Source organism: Epargyreus clarus, unplaced genomic scaffold, assembly GCF_041222505.1.
Source record: "Epargyreus clarus isolate Ecla_fem2 unplaced genomic scaffold, WU_Ecla_fem_2.2 ptg000007l, whole genome shotgun sequence".
In the NCBI taxonomy this organism is placed as follows: domain Eukaryota; kingdom Metazoa; phylum Arthropoda; class Insecta; order Lepidoptera; family Hesperiidae; genus Epargyreus; species Epargyreus clarus.
In genome coordinates this window covers 23,195,735-23,212,136 of record NW_027332215.1, presented here as the reverse complement: position 1 = coordinate 23,212,136, position 16,402 = coordinate 23,195,735, and the positions used below count along the sequence as shown (strand labels likewise).

At 39.0% G+C, this 16,402-nt stretch overlaps 1 protein-coding gene across 1 annotated transcript in view; it reads right to left on the bottom strand.

The window, feature by feature from the left end:
* The window catches only part of hiw (MYC binding protein highwire), a 95,429-nt gene that overhangs the window by 78,586 nt on the left and 441 nt on the right, over positions 1 to 16,402 (bottom strand). Inside the window, exons 2-30 of the mRNA XM_073075192.1 lie at positions 16,163 to 16,272; positions 15,448 to 15,700; positions 15,219 to 15,365; positions 13,824 to 14,030; positions 13,306 to 13,632; positions 13,044 to 13,220; positions 12,573 to 12,848; positions 12,354 to 12,488; positions 12,109 to 12,258; positions 11,005 to 11,157; positions 10,809 to 10,920; positions 10,519 to 10,687; positions 7,932 to 8,077; positions 7,364 to 7,531; positions 6,610 to 6,785; positions 5,986 to 6,208; positions 5,418 to 5,916; positions 5,171 to 5,337; positions 4,856 to 5,040; positions 3,999 to 4,754; positions 3,654 to 3,803; positions 3,482 to 3,583; positions 3,170 to 3,397; positions 2,724 to 2,933; positions 2,285 to 2,419; positions 1,798 to 1,976; positions 1,083 to 1,323; positions 780 to 946; positions 345 to 519 (exon numbers count right to left, since the gene is read on the bottom strand). Coding sequence (XP_072931293.1) covers positions 345 to 519; positions 780 to 946; positions 1,083 to 1,323; positions 1,798 to 1,976; positions 2,285 to 2,419; positions 2,724 to 2,933; positions 3,170 to 3,397; positions 3,482 to 3,583; positions 3,654 to 3,803; positions 3,999 to 4,754; positions 4,856 to 5,040; positions 5,171 to 5,337; positions 5,418 to 5,916; positions 5,986 to 6,208; positions 6,610 to 6,785; positions 7,364 to 7,531; positions 7,932 to 8,077; positions 10,519 to 10,687; positions 10,809 to 10,920; positions 11,005 to 11,157; positions 12,109 to 12,258; positions 12,354 to 12,488; positions 12,573 to 12,848; positions 13,044 to 13,220; positions 13,306 to 13,632; positions 13,824 to 14,030; positions 15,219 to 15,365; positions 15,448 to 15,700; positions 16,163 to 16,254 — 6,105 coding nt within the window. The 5' untranslated portion in view covers positions 16,255 to 16,272. The remainder of the gene's footprint in view (positions 1 to 344; positions 520 to 779; positions 947 to 1,082; positions 1,324 to 1,797; positions 1,977 to 2,284; positions 2,420 to 2,723; positions 2,934 to 3,169; positions 3,398 to 3,481; positions 3,584 to 3,653; positions 3,804 to 3,998; positions 4,755 to 4,855; positions 5,041 to 5,170; positions 5,338 to 5,417; positions 5,917 to 5,985; positions 6,209 to 6,609; positions 6,786 to 7,363; positions 7,532 to 7,931; positions 8,078 to 10,518; positions 10,688 to 10,808; positions 10,921 to 11,004; positions 11,158 to 12,108; positions 12,259 to 12,353; positions 12,489 to 12,572; positions 12,849 to 13,043; positions 13,221 to 13,305; positions 13,633 to 13,823; positions 14,031 to 15,218; positions 15,366 to 15,447; positions 15,701 to 16,162; positions 16,273 to 16,402) is intronic.

The window sequence follows — 16,402 nt, the reverse complement described above, 5'->3', positions numbered from 1 at the left end:
CGCACTAAATAAAACGAAAAAACATTTATGCTTCTTATTTCGATATTATTGTTCGCCTTCAGTCGTACTTTGAACTTACACTTACTTTTAAGTTACTTGTGAATTATACAGTAAAAAACAGACTTCATATTATTATATGGTGTAAATTTCTTGTTATATATTATTCATCTACGATGTAAGCATGAATGAAGGTGAACGACGGCAGGGGTACACAGCAGGGATATTTTTTCTACAATACACATTTATATTAACACATAAATGTAGTAATTTAGTTTACCTTTAGTCAATTGTTAAGCTTGAAAATAAATAAATTAATGAATGAATGTTGAATGAGTGATTTCTACCTTGTATACCTTTCGGAAGGGCGGATCTGCGATGCGAATCTCGTTAGTGCAGTGGCACTTGTGCTTGGGCGCACCGGCCACCGCGTATATGGTGAGGCTGTCCTCCTGCTGTGCAGTGAGACTGCGCGGATCCATCTCCAAAACGATCCACGATACGTGTGCAGGAAATAGCACTCTACAAAATACAAAAAAGAAGTTAAATATTTATAGTAAATGTATTTTCTATGATAAAGATTTTTTTAAGTCGATTAATTATGTTCTTAATACATCAATATTATAAAAATCACTAAAATAATAATTTTAGAGACTAACTTCAGATTACATTGGTTACTTTAAATTTACTGTACTTTAGAGTTTATACAAGTATGAATAAACTACTTAAAACTAATACAACTTCTTATTTAAGGAATATCAGAACATAGGGTTATAGCTAACCTCATGTTAGAGACGATGGCTTGCTTATAGGGATGTTCGCTCTCAACCCATGTGTAGTAGTGCGAAGTAGTATTAGTGCTGACATCCTCAACAGGCGGCACCAGCAGATTCATCGCGGCTACATGGGGCAGCAGCTGGTGGATCATCTCTAGCATATGGACTGCACTCTGTATAAAAAAGAATGCATGGTATAGAAGTATGAGTATTTTTTTTAACTATCTAGTTTTAATGATTTTTAAAGATACGGCACTTTGACAACACTAAACCTACACATTCATCAATCAGTTAGGTGACGAAACTCACCAATGGGTCGTCGAGTTCGTCGAGGTTGGCCAGCGTGTAGGGCAGCAGGGTGTTGATGACGGGCGACTGCTGCAGCACGGCGGCGTTGCGGCGCAGGTCCTCCGCGGTGAGGTCGTTGCGCAGCGTGCTGAACAGCTCCGCGCCGCGCTCCATGATGGTGCTGGCGACGCGCAGCGCGATCCCGCGGTAGATCGAGAACAGCCGGTCGCCGCTCTCGCTGCCCGTCAGCGATTTGGACGATCTGGTGAGGGAATGTTTTACAATAAACACGTATTATATGTACATACGTTATTAAATAATAGTTAAAGTACGATTACAAAAAAAATATTAACGACACTCGACGACGTATGCTATGTTTCAATGTTGGACAGAAACTAAGTTTAGGTTAGTAGTTTGTGGCATACAAGCAATCGTGCTGTAACTTGGCTTTTTCTAGTTTATGTTCCTTTATACAAAAATATTCTTGATATATTAACATTATGTTCATATTTTTAAAAAAGATGAATTATCATTGTATACGCATTATCGGTCGAGTGGCAAATTAGGTCTCCTTCAGAATCGAAATTTTTACCTTGTCGATCAAGTTGCAAAAGTCAAAATACCAGTGTACGAATAAAATCACTGTTGCTAGTGATTTTATCCTTAGTAATAAGATAAAAACAGAAAAAACTTCACGATTAAACCTATTTAGAAATAATATATAAAGTATAGGAACCCTTGATAAATGAGGCAGGGTATCTGTCCGCGGGCCAACGAGGTGCCATTGAAGCTGAGCGAGCACGAGGTGAAGTTGAAGGTGGTGCCGTCAGGACCGTTCACCGAGGGCAGCCCGCAGTCGCCGCTCGCCGTGCGCGCACCCTGGTTGCACAGCCGGAGCGCGTAACGAAGTTCTTCCTATGTAACATGACAATTACATTTAATACAACGGAATTTGGGTATTACATTGTAGAGCTGTCTGGTCACTGGCATTAAATGAAATTTGAACACTGTATGGCCGAAGAGTTACACAAGTTATTATATGAAACAGTGGATAAAAGTTGTTCGAAATATCAAAAGTGGACGTAAAATTCAACTCAAATGCTCACAGGCCTAACAAACCTTTAATATTAGTAACAAAAATCCCTCACCGCAAGCTTTATTGTAAATTAAATATCACACTATAATGCATCAATGAACACAATTAGTATTTTACCAAGACTTACTTTCAGGGGGATGGGCCGCTCGAACTTGACTTGAACCATATCATGTTGCAAGTCATTGCCATTGAAGCTTCCGTGCACGGTTTCCACACTCACCCAGCAGTGAGACGGGTTCGTCTCATCAGTGGGAACTTTCAACTAAAAATAAAAAAAAAATATAAAAATACACAACTAATTTAAGTAATTAAAAATAATTTTGTTTATAAAATTTCAATCTACAGAGAAGATTTAATGGTGCACAAATGCTTGTGGCTCATAACTTAAATTTACGTTCTAAACTTGGGTTTTAATTTCTAATACCTTATTAGCTTGAAATCTTATAATACTTTAAAAAAATATAAAGTAGTACATATATTCAGACAATTATAATACGGCTTACATAGACGAAATAATTAGATCTACAAGGGCTTTCCACCCAACGTGGTCCGATAACATTTCTTACTCGTACGTCGTGCAATAGCTCCACGGTGTAGTCGTAGTTGCCGGAGCCGCCGTAGATGCAGGCGCCGACGAGCGCGATGCCCGTGCGGTCCACGGAGAAGCAGATGGCGTCCGGCGTGCCGTTGCCGGTGTTCCACACGCGGCTCTGGTTTACGCGCATGAACCGCGACGGCGTGATCAGGTAACGTACTGTGTTCGAACCCATGTCCTCCTGATAAGCGAAAGTTTATAATATTATAGCGACAGATAAGTGCAATAATTTTGCAGCTGGGACTTAACAATTATTGTATGTACCTAACTGCCTACCACATTTAGTATGATATTTAATTTATAGCTTTACATATAGTTATCATAAACACTAGATCACTTTATGATTGTCCATTAGAAAGAAAGATTAGACCAAAATATATATTCGATTGTGTCACATACATATGGTTTACTACTCACATTCGACGCATTGTAGGTAAGGTCTCCCACCAAGCGCGCAGTGAACTTGCAGCAATACTCCGCGAGGCGGTCGCGCTGCTTGATCTCGCCGTGATCGTGGGGCTGGCCGCACTGGCGCGTCATCATCTGCTGCTTGATAGGGTTCAGCACCACATCCAGCAGCCGGGGAACAACGTCCAATAAATGCCACTCCTCATGGCTTGACCGCCCTTCGGCACCATCTTGTGGCTTTATAAAATACAGAATGAGCACTTGCACGTTAAAACATACGAAAGAACATTTTCTAAATAGTGTTAATAAATGTTAATTTACCTTATTGTTGTCTCTGTTGGTGCGAGGTGGGATTGGTGGTGGTTTTTGGCTATGAGATGAACGAGGAACAGTCGCCGATTTGGATGGCATATCCTTCATCGCCTAAAGCAAAATAATGCAATTATTATATAGTTTATTTATTGCTCACCTAATGCTTATCTGTTATACTTACCCGGCTCTCAGGTCTCTGCCTGTCGTTAGGCAAGTCGTTCTGTGTAACTGGTACTATGTATTGCAAAACTTCGCACAGGCTGCGCGAGTCACACATTGCGGCGCAGGTCGACGTCAAAGCCCTGATTTGAGAGGGCGGAACTACGCCATCCTAAAATATGCACGTAATACTTGACAAAATGCATTTTTTAGTGTAAATAATAGGAGAAAACATTATTTGATGACGTAATTTTTTATATTAATCTGAAGACTATATTTATCGTAAACAAAATCGTAAATATGTGAAAAAGGTGATTCAATTGTGACAAGATAGTCACTAAATATTTTTCTTGAAATTATACCATACCTTAACATGGTAGAGTAAGGTGCAAAGATAACTCCATTTCAATGCTGGGTTCGGGAAGAACGCGTGGAAGCAGGACACTACAGTCTCGTGAGCTTCATTTAGAATGGAATTCGTCATTTCAAGTGCGAATTGCACGTAGCAAATCCTGTGACTCTTGAGTCTTCCCGGCTTGCGAGTCAGCATGGAGCATGTGGGTGTCGGGTCCGCCATGATGCCCTGGATGAAGTTGCGCGCCTCACCAATTATATCCAAGAACGGCATGTAGTCGTGAGAGTTGCGCCTTCGATTGTTCTTGGGATATATTTCGTTTGTGTAGGACTTCACGAGGCGAATGCAAGCTCTGATCACGTACACCAGCCTCTTCTGGTGCTTCATGGTAGTCAGTTTATGGTAGTTAATAGGAATTTGTCCATTTGTGTCCAGAACGATTTCTTTAAATATATTCCAGCTCCAGTTCAACAGATTGATGAGCGACCTGAAGCAATGCACTGTGACCTTCCGAGATAGATTCTTGGAGAGGACTATGATCGGTTCACCAAAGTCCAAGCTTCTGATAGGTATCGCTTGATCGGAGCTGATAACGTTGTACAGGAGGCACGGTATCTGACCCGCGTTTACGTCGGTTCCATTGTTTGATTTCTTAGATGTTTTGAAGTGGAAGCCCACCTCGTCATTTATTACCATAGCTTGTCCAGATGAGCCACAATCAGAAGAGGGCCCATTGATACATGCCCAAGCGACATACCAACGACTAGCCTGTAGAAAACACCATCATTTCTTAATTATGTTGTCATTTATGATATGTACATTACATGTAATGAAAAGATAAGGGTATTACTTAATGAAGCGATACTTACTGCAAGTGGAATTGGATTTTCAAATAGTATGGGGAACCGATCGCGGGGAGGGCATTCGTAGTTTATTTCGTCAGTTTCTGCGAGCAGGTCCCCGTCACTTTCTTGGTCTCCACCCTCAGCACCAATGTCAAATAGTTTTATTCTTGCCGCATAATCACCTCGACCACCAAAGAGGCCAAAACCACCTGAAACAACCAATTATGTATTTTAATGTGACATATACAATCCAGTTAAAAACAGCTAATTGAATCGAACATTTTAAAACGACTTCATAAAAGGAGGAGGCTATAAGTTTGCCTTCTATTATATACTCACCGAGTAATATGTCATTGTCACACATGAAGCGTATAGCTTCCACCGAATGTCCAGAGTAACCCCAGCCACCTCCGTGGCTTTCAAACCGATTTACAGTAAGATAATCTTCCAATGCGGGAAGTATTGGCGAGGATGAATTTTCACGCTTGCACTCAACTGTCGCCAATCTATATAGAAATAAAATAGGATATGTAAAAAAATGTCCTGGGATAATTAAGCTAAAATTAGAAAAATAATATTAACTTACTTGGCATCATGTGCATAAGTCAGCGAGTCCAAGCACCCCAGCAGATGTAACGCTGCGTGCATCCTCGTGACGTTGCAGCCGTGCGCAGACGGTATAGCGAGCTCTTGGTTCAGTATGGACATGTTCGACAGCGCCATGTTCTCTATTTGTTTCTGGTCACTGTTGCACACGAACTCGAAATTCTCCAAATTCTTAAAATCCTCGAGCCTTCTCATAGTTCCATAGTTTGGATAATCGAAATCGGTTTCTGGAGCATAGGAGTCGGGATCGTTAAAGCAACATCGCTGCAATTTATGCGAATCGAATGCGAGAATGTTGTAGCATTTCATCAGACGCATGCCCGGCTGATAGCACCACAAGACATCGTACAGGGGATCGAGACACGCCAAAGTGTTTACGAAATCCACTTGTTCCGGTCCAGTCCACGAATTGCAGGAGCCATCGACCTTGCTTATGGTTATGCACTTGAAAGTATGCTCAGGTCGATTAGGCAGTATAACTGAAAAGAGAAACATCATTGATATTGTTGATACTTAAAAGAAACATTAGATATGAGAAGTGAACTCACTGATAGTATTGTTGTTGGCCGTGATAGTGGCACTGAAGATAGTATCGGTCTTGATGAGCGTCTGCGAGACCTGTACGAAGGTCTGATCGCCCGAGGCAGTGATCCACACGGCCTTGTTGGCGTAGCGCGGGCCGATGCGGGGCACGCGGCCCGGTGTCGCGAACCAGATTGGCCCGCGGTCGGTGCGAGGCTCGTCGATACGAGGACGACCAAGAGCACCTTTCTATCAGGACAAATAACAAATAAGGAAAGCGGTAGATAGTACAAGTATCGCGGATATTTTATCATGACACTATGGATGATGTAAAAAAATATTTAAAAAAATGTGCAAATAATGACATTTACCTCATACAAAATAGCAACACAGCATTTCTGTATATAATTCAGTAACTTGGCAAAAAAAATCCTATGAGGGTTAATTTACTGTCCTTGTCAAGATGGACAAGAGTGAAGTAACATCGATTTCTAAGACCTGGATAGATGGAGCTAATTCCAATACACAGACTTTTAAATGAAAACATAGTCCACAATTATTTTTAAGCATCTCTTTCTAAAACGGCCTGATAACAAAATTGATTTAGAAAACACACATAATCAGACTGATATACATGTTAGTTAGCGAACCTGGAAAGCTCCGAAAGTGTAGACCTCGCCATCGCGCGTGAGCACGGCGGTGTGGTTGCTGCCCGCGGTGACGGAGATGACGCGCGGCACCCGCACGCGCACCAGCCGGTGGTGCACCGACACGTCGCCAGCGCCCAGAGCTCCGTACTGGTTCGAGCCGAATGCCAGCACTTCGCCTTAATGGACAGTTTAAAGGTTTCACTGGTGGGGTTCTTTTATAATATTGAGGTAGCAAACGACCATTCTATCCACCTGATGGCCAGTGGCTCCTGCCGCCCATGGACATTTGTAATAAGTCCCAGATAAGAATAGTCTCAACCGAGGTCGGCCATGGATACCTTGCTACCCCTGAGCACTAAGTAGGGACGCCTAACATAGAATGTCTTTTACCACATAATAAAGATTTCTTTGAATTACACGCTACTTAATAAATACAGGCATTTACGGATTTTTTTTATCAACACCAAAATAAATGTTATAATATAAAAATAACTGAATTCAAACCCTGTAATAATATGAAGTAATCTTCATATGTTCACAAAGTAATAATATGAAGTAATCTTCGTATGTTCACAAAATTATGCTATGCCTCACATTGTTTCTTACATTGTTCGTACAGGACGCCCCCGACCAGGTGGACTGATGACCTGAAGCGGACGGCTTGTAACCGCTGGATTTAGACGGCTCAAGGGGAAGCCTATGTCCAGGAGTGGAGTTTTTAAAGGCTGATAGATAGATAAACATTGTTTCTTACCGCCATCTACGAGCAGCACGGTGTGGTGCAAGCCGCAAGCGACAGACACGACGCGATGTCCTCCAGGGATAGCGATACGCGCGGGCGGTAAGCAGCTCAATTTGATGCTGGAGTCCTTGTCAGAATCTGACCCAGACGAGTGACCTTCGTATTGGCAGCTAGCCCCTTCTAAACACACAGTAAATTTGGAAATTAATAAATGTATGTACTGATATAAGCCCATAGCCCAGTGGTTCCGAAATAAGTAAATAAATATTAGAAATTACCTATTACTTGCTCTAAACGTAAGGAAAACTCAGTTAGAAAAAACATCTGTAAATAAAAAATCTGAAGGGTGAGGACGGTAATCCGCACTCATCTAGTGTGGCCTTTCTCTTTTTGAGAAAAGATCTATTGTCAGAGAAATGATGGTGAAGTAGGTATATTAGAATCTTATTATTATTTATCTTTGAGAATTGCCATTTGTTCGATTTATAACGGGCATAGTGGAGTACGAACCGAATCCATATCCATTCAAATAGGCTCGCCCTATTATTGATAAATAATCAGTGAGCGTCACATTAATTACCAGAGTCGCTAACGGGGTCGGAGCGTACGTTCGCCTCCTCGTCGGAGTCGGCGCGGTCGGGCGGCGGCGGCGCGTACATCTCCGCGCAGCGCCGGCACACGCCGCACACCGTGCACCCCATGTCACCCTCGCCGCACCCGCACCGTCTAAATAACGTCAGATTTATTATTTACCATAGATAAGTATAGATATCTCACCTCCTTGTAATTGAAGGAAGCCATTAAACGACTTAAACGGCTGACAGTTTTGTCAGCCGTTTTAATGGTTTTTAATTTAATGGCTGCCATGGTGTTAATTTACGCGGAATAATGCCGACATGCGCAGTTAAGTGGTGTAAAAACACGGAAACCTAGAAAATGTGCGGAGAAGTATCGTTTCATTCGTAAATGTAAAATAACTAAAAACTTAATTTTTTAATATTTTTCAAACACGAAAATAGATGACAATGACAATTTCAATTGTCAAAACTGGTTACATTTGCTTGTTAGGAGCGAGTAATTTTTACTAATCTATTTTATTTACCAAGATGTTATTTTTTAATCAAATTTTAAACATTCGACAAGTATAAACGAACTTGGATGTATCACAATATGAATTAGTCCTACACAAATGGTAAAAACGCGTTGGTATCTCTAATTATAAAGTTCGAACACCTCATATAAATATATCACGAGATATGGCAGTAGTCCCACAAAAGTAACATCAAGTAGGATTCTATACGCTTTAACTCTTGTAACCGCTTTACTATAAAACAAAAACTGAACGTGATGCAGGTAAAGTGTATTATATAAATGTGTCTAGCAGTCTTACAGTAAAATTTTATATATGTTACTATTGTATTGTATAATTATTTCCTAATATACAGGGTGAATTTTTAAAACGGGCCTTCAGGGCCAAATCCGAAACTATAAGGATTAGCGAAAAATGCTGAAAGGAGTTACGAGACCGATTTTGATAAAAACTAAAACTGCATCATTACTTTTTTAAAATATTTTTTTCCTTAGCCGGGAATCGAACGAGTTCATTTTGAAAAAAATGACACCTCTCTATTATTCAACTATCAGATAGTGTCGCTTATAAGGATCAAATTCTGGGAAGTAATGTTATGTGACAAATTAAAGGAAAAGGAAAGTTTTGAAGAAAATACGTATTTTTCCATACATTGGCATTCTAATCCTTAAGGATTATACATAACAAATGATTTATGTATAATTCTTTAGAAACAGACATAAGTCATACCATTGAAGAATTTGTTGGTTAATCAACTAATTATTCGATGTTATGACTATGACATACGGCTTAGTATAAGAAAGTAATAGTTTGGCAAATAAGTTACCGCCGTTTTTAGGATTTATTTTTTAATGAAAATAGATAACTGAATAAATAGTAAATTCTTATTGTTTGTTGTTTACAACTTCCTTTCAACGTTAAATAAGATTTTCTATATCTCTTTTTTTAGCAATCACTCGGAGTTGACTCTAAAAAGTAATTCTCGCAAATTGTCAACTTTACATCTGTATTAAACGAAACTCCGCCCATAGCAATTAAATTTATTTTAATGGTCCTAAAAATAACCTTAGCTAAGTCGGACATAAAAATATAAATTATTGGGAAACAAAACGTCCATATCGAATGATTAGAAACATTGAGCCAAAAAAAATGTTAATACACGAAATGTTTAAATTAATGAATGGCGGGAACTTAACTGCCAAATTAATATGAAAAAATATGTATTTTCTTTAAATTTAGACTTTTCCTTTAGTTTGTCATTTATCATTACTTTCCAGATTTTGATCCTTATAAGCAACACTATCAGATAGTGGAATAATATAGAGGGTGCATTTTTTTTCAAAATGAACTCGTTCGATTCCCGGCTAGGGAAAAAGTTATTTTAAAAAAATAATGATGCAGTTTTAGTTTTTATCAAAATCGGCCTCGTAACTCCTTTCAGCATTTTTCGCTAATCCTTATAGTTTCGGATTTGGCCCTGAAGGCCCGTTTTAAAAATTCACCCTGTATAATAGATAAAAAATCCAATTATTCCCATTGGTTAAGGAGTTACATATTCTGTCTCCGAGCCACATTATCAGACCCCTAAATAGTCAATGATGAACTGGCTTTGTAATTTCATTAGAACCTACACCAAATATCTTCAAACACAACTCAATTATACCCATCGGTTGAGGAGTTACATATTTTGTCTCCAGAACCCACTCTGATCCTATTTAAATGAGACCAACTTGTAGCAATTGTTCACACACGAATTTAAAGGTATTAAAATAGGTTCATAAACGGCGAAGTTATGGCTATTATATTTACATGGGTGGAGGAGTTCCCCTCATTTTCTCCAGAACCCATCAATGAACCCTAACCATATTTAAGTGGGACCAACTTCCAGCTCGTCTCTACACAATAAAAAAAGAATTATTAAAATCGGTTCACTAACGGCGGAGTAATTCGTGTACATACATAAAAAAAAAACAAGATACCGGCTGAATTGATAACCACCTCCTTTTTGAAGTCGGTTAAAAATAGGTCCTGCTGCTCTACAATGTTAATATTTTTTAGTACGAAATTAAACACTCACTCTCCAGGTATTCTGTCTGCTTGGCGCACGCAGTGACACGCGTTGAAGAAGCCAGTACACTCTTTGCAAATAGTGCACACGCGACAGAAGTCCAAGAACCAGTTGTGTACTGCACAGAGTTGTACATCATCGCGGTACATTCGCGGACGTTTACTGGACGGGTAGGGTCCTGCGAAACATAATACATCATTTGAAATTTTTAACACAATAAGAAAAATAAACATGTGGCCAATACAAAACTGTCCTTAAAAAAAGTATGAATAATATTTTAAACATAAACTACGACTTACGCTCTTTCGAATATCCAAATTCTCGGCCACATTGTCCTTTATTGTTAATCCCAAATGTGTAAACTTGACCAAAGTTTGTCAAAGCTACTGCATGGGCCTTGCCAAGCGCAACCTGCAAGTAAATAAAGTTGTTTATGATTTTGATATAATATGTTAAATTAAATAACAACAAAGATAAAAATCATTTCAAACTTACTTGAATAACCCTCTCATGTCGAAGGCCACTGACTACCCCATTAGAGTCACAGTGCTGGGTATCTTTTCCAAACATCAAAAGAAGTCCTTGTCGCGTCACAAGCGCAGTAGACCCGTAGTTGCATGCGGCATACACGATGTAATGTCCCTCAGCCTGATGTAGATATAATTACATGAATAATGTATAACATTTTATGAAGTACTTCCAATAGATTAATATTTTTTTCTACAACATTTGTTACAATAACACACCTGTGTAATCTATTATGATTAAAAATATAGCCTTTCATTGCACGATAGGTTAAAATAACAGATATTGAATTTATACTTCTTTTGGCGTGTTTGGAAAAAGAACAGAGAGCAGAAAAGATTCGTGTAGGGCGCTATTCCACAGGCCGTCGTGACATATTTTTTAACATGGGAATGTAATGCGCGTGCTGAAGTAGACACATAGACCTTGGATAAAAAATTGGGGCTAGAACAGGGCTACAGTATCCCCTGCCTGTCGTAAGAGACTAAAGGAGGACTTCTAAAGTTACGGGCGGCAAGAATGGGAGCTCTAACCGCCCAGCCAGCGATCCTGAAAAGAACCACTGTATGTGAGGTCGTATACCTTAAGCTAAACACCAAAAGTTGTGAGAAGGGGTTTTAGTGCGTTAATAATTTACGGTTGGCACCAAACAGTTGCCATACGGTTCCCATGTATACGTTTGTGTTTTGTTTTCCACATACTAAGGGATCGTTATGAATTTTGCATAGTGGTTATGGATCTGAGAATAACATGGACGGTTCCTATGGAATAGTGTAAATAATAATTATTGTATCGTACATACAACTTATATTTTAAAGAAGTTTCATTACAGACCACTAATTAGAGTTTTAGTGTATGTTTCTGATGAAAGGGTGACCAATTTAGGTACACAGTGATGAAACAATATAGGTATTCATATTTAATTAATAAAAAAAAATATTATTGAAATATTAATGTTACTTTATCGTTAAAATTGTTAAAGGTACAGATTTACAATTACAGTTATTTGTATGTCATATCATATTGTTTATACGCGGGCGAAGCCGCGGATTCTGCTAGTTTTCATATACATACTTTGAGTATTTTTCGTGGCCTGGTTGGTTTAGGCGAGCGCCTGTGTTTGTTGGTATCGCCGTCCTCTCCGCGGCGGGCGACACCGGTAAACAAGGCGGTTCCATTGTCTAGGACGAGTATCGCGTGAACTCCTTCGTGTCCTACGGCAACCTAGAAATCCAATGAAATTAATGGCTACCATATTACCATTAGTCGCATACCCACATCATTTTTACCCAAATGCAACTTATGTATTCATGTCCTACCTGAATCACCCTACACTTTTTAGGATTAGTTGGATCATGTCTATTGAAAAGAGTTTCTTTCATTAGAGTCCATCGACCTGTGTGGGAAGCGGTCATCTTGTATCCCAGGCTAGTCCCTTTGCCAGTATAGTACACCTATAAAAATTTACACATATAATGTTATAAGCTTATTAATAGTATTAATAGAAATGTGTAGATTAATGATAATGCCAAACTTACTTTTCCTGATCTGGTAGTTAAAAGACCGAAGTCTTGGCCAGCTGAGATACCCAAAAGTGGATCATCATCAGTGTCATCAAATTGCATTGCTATAGGCGCGTCCAAATCCATGGCCCTCCTAGACAACCCGTCCTCAAAGGGCGCTTTGCCTAAAGCCAATGTGTGACGTCTCAAAAGATGAACATTCAATTCTTTCCGGGAATTTACAGTGTGTATACCATTTTCTGGTCGTTCATTGGGTGTGTCAACATCGTACATTTTAATTGTCAGAATATCCTGCAAGAAAAAAGTTTTAAAATTCGTATAAATCATTACTTTAATACTTCCTGTCCAATATTTTCAGTCAAACAAGCTTCAATTTTAGTCAGTAGATACTTTTATTGAAGTTGAGTAGTGATGTCAATTGACCCAAAGTTTAGATAAATGGTAATAAATATATAAAGTGCAACATTATATTATCAAATAACTTACAATGGTAGAAAGCAGAATTAGGCCAAGCCTCTTGCCATCCGTGAATACTGCAGATTTTTGGTCTGAAGTAGATTGTGATCCAGGTTCCAATCGTACTATAGTCCTAACTTCAAGTGTCTCCTTGTCTACTTCATAAACTTCTGGTTTCTTTCTCCCAATTCTTACGTATAATTTGTTCTACAAATATCATCAAAAATTATAAGCTGGAAGTTGAAAACAACTAAACACAAACAGCATTTATTACAATGAACATTAAATTTACCTTGCAATAACCCAACCATCCGTGACGGTCACCAGCAAAGAAATCAGGTTTATATAAATAAACATGTTGTTTAATAGAGCTTCCATATCCTGATCCAATTTTGAGCAAGCCTCTGGATGTGTACACATATAGAAAGCAGCCATCTGAGACAAGTGAACGTACAACAAGGTCTGTAGATCCAGCTGTCACTTGAGGGGGAAGGTCTACTGGAAAACTGGTGGCTAATGACTGATGAGGAACACCGTAGTGCAGCCATTGGTTGCGAGAAGGAGGGCCAAGTATAACTGACTGCACACTACGTTGGAGTGTTGTCAAATTGTATGGTATCTGAAATAAGCATACAAATTATTGCATGTATAAAAAGATACAAAACTACGAACTACAAAAAGAATTTAAAAGTTATGTAATCCTTTGTAGCATAAAGGATGGCGGCTTACACACCCATCTTCTTGCTTAACCTTTGCATAGATATGAATCAAAAGTACATGAGCAGCATTATAATAATAACAATAACAAACCTTAACACTCTGTTCAGACAAAGCAGGAACAGCCATAATGAGGGAAGCAACGGAGCTCAGAATAAGTTCAGCTTCCCCTCTCGCCACTGACAAAGCCATCAGACAGGAGCTACTAATTGCCGTGAGAGTGGACGGCAGTTCCATTCTCCCACTTGGACCATTTCCGCTGGATATTTCAACAAGCATCGATTGGAGACTTGATATTATCTAAATGACAAAATAGAAAAGATAAGTCAGCAAAATATCAGCAGATGCAAAAAATCTTTAATTATTTTCTTATATATAAAATTCTCGTGTCACAATGTTAGGTACCGTACAACTGCAAAACGGCTTTACCAATTTTTACCAAACTTTATATGCATATTCAGTAGGTCTGAGAATCAGCTACTATCTATTTTTCATATACCTAAGTGATAAGAGTTGTTCACCCTGAACATTTTTTTATTTATATGGCTGACAATGTTTGCCGGGTCAGCTAGTATTAATATAATATTAAAACTTTAATCCGCATTGACATTCAGCATCTGCATTGTTGTATTGTGAGAACTATATGTCTAGTCATAACACATAACATAACAAATGAATTGACTATAGCAAATATATAGTACTCACAAGTAGTAGGGAATATGTAGTATGAAGGTGATAAAACCCTTTGTAGTTCGGCTCCGGCAACACCAAAGCCACACCTATTTCTGCCTGATAACACTGTTAAGCGGTGCTCTGTTCTGGTTTGAATGCTTAACCGGCACATCTGTGGCCAACCTCAGGTAGAAATATGTAATCCTATCTGGGGTTGATTACAGAAAGTTCCAGTAGCCACTTACCATAAGGTGGACTGCATGCTCGTTTGCTACTCCTATACTATAAAAGTGTGCCAATTGTGTGCAAAAGCACATAAATAAGAAAATGTTAATGGGCGAGAACAACTTGCACATGTAGGGTTCCATATCACCAAATTTTAATTTTCTTTAATTTGTTGTATTAAATATTATAGCAGCCATAGAAGTAAATACATTGTGAAAATTTGAGCTGTCTACCCTCGAGCGGACTAAGCTGGAGGAGGAAAGGGCGTTCCGGCCTGGCCCTCCAGTCCTGTAGGATATGTCTCTGAAGCATTTGTCATTTTGTAAAAGCCAATCAATTTTTTTGCTGGGGGGCCTCAATCATCATTTTCATGCCGGGCCTCCCGAATTACCATTTAAAATTTCCTTTCCATTTATTTTCAAATCTATCTATTACAGTTCAAGAGATAAAACAGACATACTAATAATGGAGGTTAAGTAGGGGTTCCATTTTTATTAATTTGGTATAAAACCCTAAAGAAATGATTACATAAAACCACACATGGTGCATTAATCAAACAATATATACATAAATATGTGTAAAATTGAATACCTCTGGTGGCTCTTGGGCCAACTCCTCCGGGGGATGGCCTTGAAGCACATCCAATAGTGCTCTGAGAGCATGTTCACAAAAGTGTGAGTCTGTAAATCTGGATTGAGATATAAGTGAGAAGACGGAACGTAAGCCAATGCCTGTGATCTGAAATAATACAAATTCATAAATTATGTAGTGCTTCTTGAATCATACCTCAATGATATTAAATATAATTTAAAAAATATACCTTTGGTACTTTGTGGATTTGTGGTTGAGGAGAGTAGTCATCATTATCACTATCATCAGAATAGTCATTATTATACCCGCTCATGTAACGCCACCGAGTTAAGATAGCCTTGCGCACAGTGGCATATACAGCGAACTGAGATGGATTGGCTAGAAGTTTTGGTGCATAGCACACAGCCAGAACATTGATGGACTTGAGTCTCCGCAACTTTTCTTTTCTGCCAAGCTTCCTTGGTGGTCTTTTGTCTGATTTTCTGAAATATGAATGAATATTGCAATTAATAAAAATATTCATATCAATTCGATTCTGCCAAAATAAACTTGTAAACATTTATAATTACACTGCATATATTAAGGATGATATATGAAAGTATAGTCCACACTAAACTTCTAGTCCGCTGAGAAGTTGTTGCGTGCAGGTGTAGTCAGTAAGCCAATGTGATTAAACACAAATAAAAGTATATCCTCCATAACAACAGCAACAGTACACTAACACAGCTATGTACCCATGGGCGAGAGAAGGCAGCGGACGGATGCCGAGGGATCCCGCCTGTCTGTCGACTGGGGACTGTCTTCATCCCACTAATATCTATGATGTGCTATTGCGATGCTCCTCGTTTCTATATTCAGAGCAGACTAGAAGTGTGGCACGGACTCAACTGTTTCTTTGACTCTGTTTACTTTTTTATAATTTTATTATTACTACGTTTACACACCTCAGACTGCTCCAGCACAATGCTCGGAAGTACTTCCGGTAGTTCTCTGGATCCATACATTTTAAATCCGGCATTAGTGGTCTCATGGCCATTTTGAGTTCTTATTATTCCTGTAAAGCCAGCATTTATTGTCTGTTGTGAAATGCATGTATGAATATACCTATATAAATCTAAATGGGATATATTAATCGCACGCTAAGCATTTGCAGGGCCGCACAGGATCGCGATGCGGAAGCGAAG